General features: G+C 34.3%; 1 protein-coding gene across 36 annotated transcripts in view; it reads right to left on the reverse strand.

Moving 5' to 3' along the window:
* Positions 1–12,062, reverse strand: part of SLMAP (sarcolemma associated protein) — a 100,907-nt gene that overhangs the window by 40,203 nt on the left and 48,642 nt on the right. For 9 of the 36 annotated variants that reach the window (XM_067003080.1, XM_067003102.1, XM_067003099.1 and 6 more), the window contains 5 exons: positions 11,838–12,006; positions 11,704–11,754; positions 11,082–11,132; positions 6,843–6,905; positions 769–825 (listed from right to left, as the gene is read on the reverse strand). In XM_067003080.1, the coding sequence (XP_066859181.1) occupies positions 769–825; positions 6,843–6,905; positions 11,082–11,132; positions 11,704–11,754; positions 11,838–12,006 (391 nt within the window). The remainder of the gene's footprint in view (positions 1–768; positions 826–6,842; positions 6,906–11,081; positions 11,133–11,703; positions 11,755–11,837; positions 12,007–12,062) is intronic. The other 27 variants (XM_067003110.1, XM_067003085.1, XM_067003088.1 and 24 more) reach the window with 13 other exon arrangements.

A 12,062-nucleotide genomic window follows, 5' to 3' on the forward strand; every position in this document is an offset into this window, starting at 1 on the left:
GACATTTATTCAATACAGTAACTCTTTGTAGAAGGACAGAGGATAAGGAAGTTAGTATGTCTGGACATGAAAAGCTACAAAAGTGGAATCAGCCTAAAAGTCCAAATGATTTTACATTATTAGACACACAAGAAATATTGATCTACACACTTTGAAACATTCCTGGTTTTGACACTGCTAGATAAGGATCACTTGTCTTTCAAAAGGTAAATCTTTTCTAATTAGACCTTTGTGTTTCACTTGTTTTACACTGAAGAGCAAAAGAAGTTAGAGATGCACATTTATATTTTATTTGGAAAAGGCAAGTTTAGAAGGTTAATAGTTATTTTAAAATAATTATGAAGGTGTAAAGTATAAACAAGTCAAATTAAAAAACTCTTAATCACAACTTAAGTGAGGCTATACATTACTTCTATGTCCTATAATAAAAACAAAATCATGATTGAAATTGATGCAGGCATGAGAGATTTAAATCAATTTCCAAAAAACACTTTCAATTTTTTAGAAGAAGTAGATTCAGGTTAAGAACTCAGTCAAAACTAGAATTTCGTGCACTCAGTCTTCAGAAATTAGTTTCCCCTAAACATTTTTACCCCACAATAGTATTTGGAGCAGAGTTCAGTACACAATATAGCTCCCCTTCATTGGTTGTTTTTTTCTTAAACAAACATTCAACAACACTCGAACTGCTAGTTAAAGACAGAACAGGCATTAAAGTGACATAAAAGCCATGCTTCAAATACAATTATATAAATCCATAAGTCTAACCTTTCAAAAGCTTTGTTTCTTCCACTTTGGTTAGATGTCCTTCATCTATGATCTTGTCTGCCAAACAAAATAAGTGTTACTTTCCAAGCTCAAATTAAGCAAGCTTTTCCCTGCACACATCTACGTAGACTACATTCCATGACCAAATTAAAAGCTGATAATATTACAACTCAGGCTTGAACAAAAACTTTATTCTGGCATGGAATAATGAAACAGAGCACACAAACCTAGTGGAACTTGGTGATAAAGTGCATAATTAGTTCATTTCCAATTTATTAAACTTACATTATTAATGCTTTGGTTCACTAATGAAAAGTTATGATTTTTTTAAATTAACTTTTTTTTTTTTTTTAAATCTAAGTGGGAGCAAAAAATAATTAATAAATTCTCAAGTTATAACTAACAAAAAAAAGGAATTCTAAGAGCTGGTTGCTTGAAACGAACACCCACCAAATAGAGTGGAAATCTAGAAATACACCATGGTAAAATAGCAGTTGAGAAGCCACCTCCACATCACAACTGCTTTATCAGTGCCAAGGAAAAGTATACATAAATGGCCTTTATTAGCTTAAAACTTTCAGAACACTGCTTTCCAGAAGGCTGTGCATACATCACATTCAGGTTCACAAAACTGAGTTTACATAGCACAGACAGGGCAATCTATCCATGTATGTCAGGTGCATAAACAACTAAAAACTGAATTTGAGACTAGATTGCTAACTTCGAACTAAGTAGCCTATTCCAGGTAGGACACAAAGACAAACAGTAAGACCAAGGGAAATATAGGTTTGGATTCATCAGTGATACCAAGAGAACTACTGAACCAGCAATTAATTTCTTCTTACAGGATTTCATTATTTCAAATTCCTTAGCAAGCGGTTAGGCAATGCCAACATACAAAGTTACTGACGGTCAAGTATCTTACAGATCACATAATCAATTTCTAATGCAGTAAATCTTGCACTTTAGACAGTGTTGAAAGCATTCCTAAGGGCTGTTAACACCCAGTGACACACCAGGCTGAAGCTGCCTCTCGTCCCCACTCGGCGCTCTCCCTGCTGGATCCCTGACAATCTGGCAGAGAACAGTTTGCCGGTTCAGCCATGTGCTTGCTCTTAACAGGTAATAGAGATGGAGAGAAGACAGGACATACAGTGCGTACAAGAGTTCAGATTAAGCTAGTTAGCTGACAGGAAATCCTTCTCAATTTCTTAGCAAAAAATAGCAAGTTTAGTCATGGTTTCTAGCTTCATGTAGGTCTGGAGATTAAGAAGTCTCTATATTCCTCTGATGGCATGTTGCTGTTAACATGACAATCTAAAGACAGATGCAGGACAAGAGCTGAATGGAGATATCTTTTTCAACCACGGATGGAAAAGAACAAGCTTTTAGACATGAAAACCTGAAGTCTGAAAATGTCTGTAAGACCAAAAGCTTGTCCCATCCCATTCCTGCCACCCAGCCAGACAAACCACTCTATAAGAGATGCATCCTCCATCTGTTTTTATCTACCAATATTGTCCTGCATTTTCACAAGCTTTCACAAATACTGTTTCAGTAAAGCACTGAACTGCTCTCTGGATTTTCAGGATTGGATTCAGGAGGTCACTTGTCATCCAGTTCAGAAGAGTCTCATGTTTGTCAGAGCTGGAGAGAGACTGCAGAAGGACAACAGTGGGCATCAAGCTTCTACAGCTGCCAGAGAAGACTGACTGGATGATATCATGAGCCCTATTCTGTTTAAAAATAAATAAATCAAATCTAAACAAAAGCCTTCAAATGTTATTTTTTCCAGTTTCAGCTGAGGCTGGACGTGTGCGCAGGCAGGAATGCAGAGAGAGAGGAACTGAGGAATTCTGCCCTTATTTCTGAAAAAATGAGCTGAATGTAAAAACCTAGCACTCAAAGTAGCTATAAACTGCTTGATCTGAAGGGCTATCTTCTATATGCTGGATGGTTAGCTTAAAATACACTTCTGTGATCAGCTTACAGAAGAAAATTTTGCATAATGAACTGATGGATCTTGAAGTCTTCACATTGAAAAAACAGAATAATTATAACACAAAAGAAAGTAATTAGTCTTCTTGGCCCAGTCACTCTCATAAACTCTCTGAACACTGGCAGCAGCTCTTTACATTTTTGAGAATTCTGAGTTCCTATGACTAAAAATTATGTGCAGATTTAAAAAGTTTTTGCCTTTCCCACAGTGGTTTACTGTTTTCTATTGCTCATTATGGCAGTTTTAATTTCAACATTTGTACCTAAGTTGCTTTCTTGACACTATTTCAGCAATAACACTCAAGTCCCCTTGTCCAATGTGACCCAAAGCTGATAGAGCAAGCATTTTTCACTTGGTGGCTGGCATCTCTCATAACTTACAAAAAGACTAAATACTCTGTGTTTTAAAAATAAAGCGTCAGTATACTTCAAAGCCAACAAGAAATAGCTTATTTCAGCATGCCTGTGTATACTTAGATAATAAATAGAAAATTGGATGTAGACATGAAATTAAATAGCATTGTATACTTCTATTCTGTACTCTTTACCTCCCTACTCATTAAAGACAGCAGAATCCAGACAACAATCAGAAATTCAGACAAAGTTGAAGTAGATATATCTGTATCTTTAAAACTTCCCTGTTTCAGATCTCTGCATCTTTTCATGTTACTATTTCAAAAAAAAAATCTTAATAAACTCCATCACTTAAATTTAAAAAATATGTAATTAAAAACAAAATCTCCATTTGTCCTGAATCAGGATGTTCATTTTTGGACACGCCAAAAAAAAAAAAGAGGATCCTAGCTTTAACCTTTGGCAGAAATAATTTTAATATTTCATGTTATCCAGTAATTACTTATCAAAAATTAAAGAGCTGTTGATATATACATATATATATATACACACAATATTTTCTATTGAAATACCATGCTTTGAAGTTAAGATTTGCAGTTCATATTTAAGTCAATTCCTGTCATTTAAATTTAAGAATTCCCCTTTAGATGTAGGTTGCCTATTACTATGTGCAATCCGATAGGATATCTTAGCATTACAATGATTGCTTAAGTGTCCCCTCTCAATATATTTCTGTTTTTGTATCAAATTAATCTTTCAAGGAAGCCAGTTTTGAAGACCAATGAAAGGAAACCTGGCCCTCTACAGAAATTTCAAAACATCTGAAGGAAAGTTGTACTAACCAGTTTTAACTTCGTTTGTCACCCGCAGGTCATAAATACGTTTTAAAAAGTTCAAAACAGCCATTCAATCCATCCAAAACCTACTCCATTTAGATAAATAAATTAAAATACAGAAATAAAAGCACAAAGACAGACATAGTAAAAAGGCAAAAATTGACTTGCATTTAAAATCATAAATGCAAAATCATAAAATGAGGAAAAAAATAGGTCATAAGGAACAGCTAAATTGGAGCAAAAGATAGGAAGCTGACAGGGCACTAAACATCTCTTTTGTCTATTAATCATCACATTTGGCAATAACTCATACCCAGTACTAATTAAGAGGGAGAAGAACGTGTTTTTTTGCTATAGATTGCACTGGATTTCACCAGTAGTAACCGGAAAAAAAACAGTTATGAAATGAGCAACGGGTGAACTGGATGTAATGATCAGAAAGCAGCATACTTCTCAGATCATTCAGAGCAAGATTTCATAACATTTTATAGCTGCTGTAGATCAAGAGTTACTGGATGATGTTGTGAGCCCTACTGTTTGGAAAAACAAAACAAAACCAAAACACTAAAGAAGTCAGGTTTTACAAACAATGCTACACACATCAAACATCCATGCTGCATTGCAACTAAGATTTTAAGAGTCCTATTTTTTCTTCCCTACCAAAAAAAAAAAAAAAATCTATCTGGACTATCTTGAGGAGTCTGTTAACTTACAAGTACTTTTAATTGCCTTTACCTCCATAGCAACTGTTTATACAGAATATTAAGTTACTTAACCATCAAATTCTTCTTCTCATGTTACTTTACATACATTTCCTTGAGTCTTCATGCATTTTTCTTCACTTCCCTGCTGATGCTTTCCTGATTTAGTCCCTGCTTCTTCCCCAGAACTAGCAATATGCACACTTTCCTCTTCCTACCAGCACAAGTCAAAACCTTCTCTTCTCAAACTGCATCACAGCTGTCTCGCTTCTCCTTTCTTTTTAGATTTCTCTTATGGTTTGCAGATGATAGAGTTTCATTGCCTCTGCTTCTATTATGAAACAGCAAACCTACATAAGACTACTTAAATATGTGACATGCATTTCCAAGATTTTATTTTATTTTTATAATACACCTGCTCCTTTCCCAAAGAAAACCTTGGGGTGGGTGGGGTGGAGCAGAGTATTGTATGACAGGCTGCCCTTTCTCAATCCTGCCAGCCTTTGTCATGTTGTTCTAAACTTCAGTATTTGCTGAACATCTTAAAGCCTCGTTCCTGGTGACCCCCACCAACTCCCAACCTTCGCTGCTGCAGAGAGTGAAACACAGGAGCTGGACTAAAAGAACAGCTTTTACATATAAAGTTAAACAGACTTGGAATCTTTTTCTTACTTGATAGTAAAAACGTACACTGTCACGAAAAATGCAGAACACTGGACCCTTGAAGCTCATATCCATTCTGCTGAGTTCACCAAAGCCTTACAGTCTCTTTACTCTAGCTTTCAAACCCCTCAAGAAAGGGGAGACATATATAAATCAACCTTACTTAATACTACTTAAAATTGAATGTTAAAATCTTTCATTAGATCCTGATGGTTGCTTCTGCTTCTCAATAGTGACAAGACTGGCCACTTTTCTTTTGCAACCTTGGTACTAATTTAAGTTTTGCTAAAGTAGGTTAAGCTGATGTCCAAACAATGAAAACAGTCAACCAAGCTGTATTTGAACATGACTCAGCATGCCTGTTTTTTCAATCTAGACCAAAAAAAAAATCAACTTCAGTTCAGATTATGTAATAAATGAACACGATTCTTTGTGAAATTTAAAATTATTTTAAACGTCAGCTCTCCAGGAGACAGCTACCACTCATTCTCTTTTAAAAATAAGTATTTTTCAATTCAATACAATTGAAGTTTTCTTTGATAAACATTAGTAGTAACCTGTCATTCGGTTTATAGCACTGCAATCGGTATCACAAGCAGTAAAGTCAAACAAGTCTGTTATGTTTCCCTACTGAAATACAAAGGGGAAGGAGCCCAACAGGTATAAATGTCAAAAAAGACACCATCTTATTTCTGTTCAACTTAAGAGTTAACAGAAATTATGTATTAGGGGAAAAATAATTCCTTATGCTACCAAGGACCTTTCTTTGAAGTTTAAAAGCATTTTTCTCTTTTTCCTAACGATGTTTTTCTCCAATTGGAAAACAAGTATTAACACCTTAAGTGTTAATACACCCTCTTCTTTAATTACACATATGCAGATTCTGCTGCTTCATCACTCAATTTCAAAACCCATTTGCTTTGAAAAACAAGTTGCTCATTCCAGAATATTACATCTTTCCAAAGATCGGTATTGTGTATTTACACTATTTTTATTAAAAGAATCTCTTATATTTCCACAGAGAAATTAAGGTCTTGTTTCCCTTTTTGTTCTTTGTAACAGATAATTAGAAAATATGTAAAATCTTTAAATATCATATAAATTATAGATATAAAGTGAAATGGAGAAAAGGCATCATTACCTCATCTCTGTCCCACAGCAGCCTGTAATGTTTGCTTAAACTGACATTTGTAGGCTTTCAACTTCTTAATTTGTAACACAGATGAAAAATTACACTCAGTTTTAAGTATCAACCGGCAACGTTACCACCCTTTTATGGGTCGGAGGAAAATAATGGATTAACTGCTAAGAAAAGACAATTCGATCATTACTTTCCAAGAGCAAAGATATCCTCTTCCTACTACAGGCATCTGTTTAATACCACAATGCCACAGTTCTATGCTTAACAAGTTTCTGCTACTACAAAAATAATGAACAGAAGTGACAAATTCTGGGTTTTATCCACCTTTTTTGAGTTTTCTGTTGTTTTTAAAGCAAATGTGACAAACACTCTTGTACTCACTCTGACATTCTATGAACTGATGAATAAAAGTGCAGTCCCCTCCACTCTTTGAAAGAAAGTGCTCTAGTAAAGAAAGAAACACTGAAGTTTACATCTTCTTATCATTTTCAGGTTGATGCAACAAAAATGTGAAAGGTATATTAACAATATTTGTCATTGTGTATTTACAGTGAACTTTTGAGGTCTGGGTTAGATGCAAGTAGACAATACGTATTTGAAATAACATCTGATTGGGTGATACTAGAAAGAGATTACTCCATCTGATCAGCTTCAAAAGGGTACCTTTAAATGCTAAAGTCTAAGAGCAGTTCTTAAGCATGAGAAGAAGTCCCTTAGCTCAGTAGAAGCTATTTAAAAAAACACTTTATTTAGCAAATTTAGTAGGAACAAGTTACAAAATTCCAAACGTTCCACATTTGGCATTTTCAGTATTACTCTTTCAGCTTAGGTGGTGACAAATGAATTCCACTGAATTCCCATTTACAACTTCAGACATCTGGCAAAAAGATTAATGCAGAAGTGATATTCAAATGACAATAAATTTAGAATACATAAGATGATACATTATTGAAACACGCAACTCCATAGTGCTGTCATCAATTCCTATTTGTTAATTCAACATGAGACATGAATATCGGCAAATACCAAATCCAAATGCTGAAGACATAGGGAGCGTGTATTTAACCTACAGTCTTCAGCATTTTATTCTTAGCTTTAAAAGGGTATTTAATAAGTTTTTTTTTCCATCTTCTTGTTTATTCTTCATATGGCATACCCTCTTGAAATGCAAAAATATTTATTTTACAAGTGTAAATATCTTCCTTTACTCTTTTTAAAAAAAGTTTCACTGCACTGAAACAGTTGATTTTTGAAAGGAGGACATTCTGCAGTAAAGATCTAAAAACTGGGCTCAACTCCCAGGTTTATCTAAGTCTTTTATGAGACCTTGTTCAGCTCCCAGTTCCATCAGAACCTTGCATCTCTTAAAACAGTGCTAGCACTTCCATTCTGAAGAACCTTAAAATCCTTTGACCTCAAGAGTCTAACAATCTCAACAGAAAAGGCTGCTTTTTTGTACACAAACCAGCAAAATTTGTTACATTCAACAAACTTGCTCCATCATTAGCTTCTGATATCAGCAGTCTAGCTGTTAAGAGGAAGGACATAATATTAACCTTTACTAATTTGAAAGTAACTTTAAGAACTTTAAAAAGTAAGCTTCATTTTTCTAACCCACAAGGACAAGGGTTTTAAAAGACAGCACCATGGATGCACATATGGCTCAAAAAAACCCTTAAATCTGAAAGCCAGGTGTGGTGGAACTCACTGAGAAAAATACAAGTTATTGAAATAACTCAGTTCTACACAATGTTTGTCAGGGGCTCGATGTAAGTTATTCTCTTCTGCACCAGAATTTCCACGTGTGCAATGAGAGAAAATGAATGCCTAACCATCAGCACTTTAAAACAGTTATGACTCTAGAGACACTATTAGAAGAGCTCTTTGTTCCTCTACTTCTGTGGCTGTCCACAATATTAAAAAGTCATGTAAAATCCTTGTTCTTGCAACAGTTTAAGTATTATGTCTAGAAATATACCTTAAGGACTTGACCTGAAGTTTTGAGAGAGACAAAAAGACAAAAGGAACATTAAAAAACATAAGAAGTTTGGACAATTTTACCTTTTTCCTCTTTAAATAAATAAATAAATGGGGGGGGGGAGGTGTCATATGCAGCACATCAAAAATATTTAAGAGAAAAATCTTGTCTGAGTGTTTTAGTTGTGTAGAGCATTTAATGATGGAAGAGTGTAATACTGTAATGATAAACAAATAGAGGGAACGTTTTTTCTCCCTTACAGGCTATACTATCTAGTACAAAACCAGTTCTAGAATTTCTAATTTCTACCTTTATCTATGAGTCTTTCCCTTATGCAAAATATCCACAACCTCTTTCACTGCAGGAGCAGCTGAATCTACATTACAACCCTTAAATTCTCAGTTCTTCTAAAATAATGCAAACCTGCTCAGCAAAACACAGTAACTGTTCCCTGCTGATTTCAAGAGGGCAAAATCCAAAACCTGACAGAAAAAAAATTACTGCCCATCTGTCATTATATGAGAGCTGGATAAAGGACAGGAGAACAGAGAAAGGCACAGTCTGTCACGAAGAGAACAAGACAACAAGCTCTAAAGAGTCAGAGAAATGTCAATGGACTAGGTATAGCTGGAATATGCAGAAGAATGTGGTACAACAGAAAATATGGAAAGCTAAGCTAAAACACAGAACAAAATAACAGTAGATGCATGAGAGAAGAAGGTGACAGATTTCATAAACATGTACAAAGACAACTTGAATGGGAAGTCCTACAGTGTCTATAGTCAAAAAATGAAAATAAAAAAAACTGGCAGACAGCTTTCTAAAACTCCCAGGTTTAAGCATAAGTGCCTGTCCTACTGTTACACATTTTAAGGAGGAATATGTATTTCCATGCATTCATCTTGGTGACATTTTGACTATTATGTGATCCAAAATAAGCCAAAAAGGGATTGCTTCTTAAACTTTGAGAAAAAAATGAGTGAATAGCAAAGGTACATTGGTATTTAATTGCTATAATTGCATAATACTGAAATTGATTTTGACATAATATTTCAGACAACTTATCAATTTTGACTAATAAAGAGATGTCAGTATTTAGAAAGATAATGTGGTATTCCTGTGCACAAATTTAAAGCACGTGTTCATTAAAAAAAAAATCAGGCATTTTTTCTACATTTACTATGATGTTGCAAGTTATTTCTCTGTAAAACAAAATATATTTAAGTTCATAGCTTGAAAGCTTTTAGTATATGTTTTGATTCGGTTCTAGGCTTTTTTTTTCCACAGTATTATAGGATTTTCTAAAAACTTCCAACAACCTAACTTACTAAGTCTTACAGTTTCTATGTTTAGAGCAAAGAATGGTGATCTTTATACCGTATTTCAGTTTTGCACTGTAGAGAAGTTAACTATTTTCTAGGGTGGAAAATTAAAAAAAATAAAAATAAAGGCAAGTTTATTTCTTAACCATTCTATCCATCAAGCATGAGGATACCAATTGAAACTTATGGAAACTTATGGAAAAGATGGATCGATGCTAAGGCAAAGGGATAACTAGCACTTAGATAAAAGAGTTTTTTACACAGTTCCTGTCAGCGTGTATGTTTCTCTCTTCCTGCTCCAAATGAGAAGTAGACATGAGGTTATGTCATGATTAACTGCTTTTATTTTGCTATTATTCTCCCTAATTAAAAAGCTCTTCATTTATAGTACAAAGAAATTAGGTAAAAAGCTAAAAATTAGAGCATAGGCAGCTTTTAAATTTTGTTTCCAAACACTTAAACAGCATAAATATTAGCTGGAACCACAAGTTCTCATCCAGCTATTGCCACCAGGATTCCTCAGAGCTTTCACTATCCAGCAAAACGCAGCAAATGCTCAAGAAAGCTACATCAAGGAATAATTTTAAATGAACACATGACAACAAATTTATCTTAGTTAATGGAACAATTTAGTGAATTTAGAATCATAACTGGAATAATGTTTTTATACATGAAGTCAGGCAGATAATTACTCAGAGCATTTTATTCTAAAATCCTCAAGTGTCTGTCAAATGTCTGTCTCTCAAATGTCAAGATGTATTGGTTAAAAAACCTAGCTTAGACTAATTTGTCTTAAAAAAATAGTTAATCTGTATTAAATCCTGTTTTGTAAATAGACACTCAAGTTTTAAAGATAGCTTCTGCTATTGGTATGTCATATACTTGCATTTTTCATACATTACAGACAGCAAAAAAAAATTTGCTGACTCTACTTACCATACCCAATTTAATAGAAAAATTGTGTGTGTCTGTATTGCAAGGGAAAACAAAGAGGAAAATGGTTAATGAAGGTTTTCCACTTTGTGTCATAGGTCTGACACCACTTCACTAGATTCCCATGATTCCAGTGAGACTCCATCAAAAAAAAAAAAAGAAAAGACAACTTCCAAGTTTGGCTCCTTAGAATGTACATAACTTGCTAAAAAAAAAAACAACCACCCTGGACTGAGAGCCTAAGAAAAAAAAAATGCTGGTCAGAAGAGTGGACAAATGCTGTTTCATTTTTTAAAGAGAATATTATTCAAAGTAAGACTTCAGAGAACAAAAAGTATTTGTTCAAACATCAACCATAAGACAAAAGGTAGCCTTGAGATACACTACCTTTTTCTGTGCTCCCATTAATTTTAGGTATGAAGTCATCGACTTGTATGCCTAGGATTAAGAAAGGGTATTATTTCTAGAACCAAGCAAAATGTTTTGGTTTTGTTTGTTTATAAATACAGCACTGTGAAATGCAAATGGCTTTTCACGTTATTTCTTCTGAGTATCTAATCTAATCAAACAAAACAGATAAAATGTAACGCATTTTCCAGCAGTACAGATCATGTTTCCGATTGTTCAAATGTGTAAGATGTTGCTATCATCCAAAGAACTACTGTCCGTTACATATATATAATATATATATGAACAATTTAAACAAAACTAAAACTACAACAACAAAAATCTTTGAGGGGGTTAAGGGACAGGGAGGCAAAAAGCACTCAAATTGAGCAATGAAACCTAGGTCTGAACACTCACAACAGCAGTGCCCTCTGCTGGCACCCTGTTGTGGTCACATATATTTCAACGTTAACGATCTATGCAGAGAAGAATTCAATACTGGCAAACTTGTAAATACGTTATTCTATTGCCAGACACCGAGACAACATGATTATTATAATAAAAGGAATTGAACAGATATAGTCCGGAAACCAGCTTTAAACAAGAAACTGATCACACCTACCTAAGCTGTTGTGTTCTTTAAGTGTTTTCTCTTGAAGGTGTTCTAACCGTACTGTAAACAGAATTCCAAGAAAAAGATATTTCACAGATTAAAAGAAAAAACAAAAAAACAAATTTTCCCCACTAGTGACTAACCTTGTAAAGCAGTTAGTCGCTCATTGGTGAAGTCATTATCAGCCTGCAAAGCTTCTATTTTTGCTTGAAGCTCTTGCTCTCTCTCTTCCATCTCATCTATTTTATGCTGCAGTTCTTTTTTCTCAGCCAATCCTTTCTGTTGGATTTCTTCTTGTTTTCCTTCTGCTACCTGCTCAAAAGAAAAGAAAAATCCCCAAAGAAATGAAAATTAACATCTAAAGGAGT

The sequence above is a fragment of the Anser cygnoides genome, chromosome 10 (assembly GCF_040182565.1).
Source record: "Anser cygnoides isolate HZ-2024a breed goose chromosome 10, Taihu_goose_T2T_genome, whole genome shotgun sequence".
NCBI lineage: Eukaryota > Metazoa > Chordata > Aves > Anseriformes > Anatidae > Anser > Anser cygnoides.